The sequence below is a fragment of the Austrofundulus limnaeus genome, unplaced genomic scaffold, assembly GCF_001266775.1.
Source record: "Austrofundulus limnaeus strain Quisiro unplaced genomic scaffold, Austrofundulus_limnaeus-1.0 Scaffold106, whole genome shotgun sequence".
Taxonomy (NCBI): domain Eukaryota; kingdom Metazoa; phylum Chordata; class Actinopteri; order Cyprinodontiformes; family Rivulidae; genus Austrofundulus; species Austrofundulus limnaeus.
Window position 1 is genome coordinate 1,526,506 of NW_013952508.1, and position 1,850 is coordinate 1,528,355.

Here is a 1,850-nt window from a genome sequence, read left to right on the forward strand (position 1 = left end):
TGTCAAAAAGCCTGTGTTTTTAGGGTTATTAATGAAGTTGGTGTACTCAGACCAGTAATATTTGGGGTCACAAGTTTTTGCCATGGATATTTTGTGGGTCAGAAGATAAAAAGTTTGGGAACCACTGATCTTTGGGGTTTTGTTCATGAGTGAGGGAAGAATGGAGCGTGAGATTGACAGACGGATCGGTGTAGCTTCTGTACCGGTCTGTTGAGGTGAAAAGAGAGCTGAGTCCTACCCTCATCTATGGTCATGAACTGTAGGTAGTGACCAACGAACAAGATCACAGACACAGGCAGTCAAAATGAGTTTTCTCCAGACTGTAGTTATCCATCCATCCATCCATTTTCTGTACACGCTTCTTCCTTTTCAGGGTCGTGTGGGTCGACTGTAGTTATGATTTGTGTTAACTGTGTCTGTAATATGTGATTATATTTTGTTTGGAGCACAAACAGAGCAAACCAGTCTCTGAAATGTAAAAGTAGCTTTGACATAGTTGTCCACATGAGAAACGTTTAACTTGAAGTCATCTGGATGATTTTGACAGTCATGTTGAATTTATCTCTGTCTCAAGCTCCAGGTGTCAGTAAAGTTTCTCTGCTCTGAACATGGGTGTGAAGTTTGAATCTTTGAACAGAGCAATAATGTGAAATTAAAAGTTTGTTTCAGCAGCTCCGGCACGTTCAATGAGCGTGGACATAAGCTCACCTCTGGATATAACTTGGTGTCCCCCGGGGGTGAAACAGTTGACCCTGAGGACTGTCCATGAAAACAGGGGACATGGAGGAAGACAAGCTGCCGTCTCTGTTGAGGATCTCCACTGGGAAGCCGTGACTGCTGCGTCTCAGGGAGCGGCGAAGAGAGGATTTTCTCTCAGGAGACATTTGACCAATGCTTCCAGCCATTTGTCCATCAAGCGTTCTGCCCTCACTGACTCTGTGAGGCGAAGGGGGTGGGGTTTGAATCCCCACTGCAGGAAGCTGACTGTCTCCATATTTCCTACTCCTCTGCCTGAACGATGAAAAAACAGAGGAAATAAGACAGGTCTACTCAGTTTTCACTCTAACATCAGGGTTAATGCAAAAAAACATATTTATTTGACAAAAAATCTTTTTCTACACTTAATTATAATGTGAGCATCATCCCCCCATGTCTCACATTTAACAGCCTCTTCTCTGCGTATTGGTCAGGTTTCACGTAAAGAGGCGTATACTGTGTGTACATGTCATTACTCAAAGTACACAGGATCATGTTTTCCACTGAGGTGTTTGACTTATTAAAGGTGTTAACCTGCACCCTTTAAAAAGGATCATTGACATTGTAAAAGATTTTAAAAGAGAGTGGTTTTAAGCAGCTTTTATATAATATCAGTTTCTTTAATATTTTTAGGAGACTTTTTACAAAGTAGTTGTAATACAAGTTATTCACTACATTTCAAACACATTAAAACATATAAACTGCTTAGGATAGATAAAACAGAAATCAATAATTTAGTTCAATATAATCACCACAAATACAACGTAAGATCAGAGTTAAAAAGCATGTCGGATTAAAATAAAAGCATGTGGAGATTTTAAAATGTCTTCTCAACGTTACATTAAAACTACTCCAATCAAACAGGCAACTTTAAATCCTGCTGTAAGGTGTTTCAGGAGAAAGGTGTGGAGTCAGAGAGGGCCTCTTTGTTTACCTCCGTATGCACAGAGACTAACTGAATAAACAAAAGTTTAACAAAAGTAAAAGGTGTATTTCATTCCACTCTGTCTGCCAGGACAGAATCAGTGATAGCTGTGTGTGTGTTTGTTTATAGTGTGGAGTGGTGTGTGTCTCTGCTCTGACTATATATATAT

The 1,850-nt window shown here is 40.0% G+C and overlaps 1 protein-coding gene across 1 annotated transcript in view; it reads right to left on the bottom strand.

Moving 5' to 3' along the window:
* si:ch211-207d6.2 (sickle tail protein homolog) overlaps positions 1-1,850 on the bottom strand; it is a gene marked incomplete in the record, with an annotated part of 73,176 nt that overhangs the window by 36,895 nt on the left and 34,431 nt on the right. The window contains 1 exon segment of the mRNA XM_014013844.1: positions 709-1,011. Coding sequence (XP_013869298.1) covers positions 709-1,011 — 303 coding nt within the window.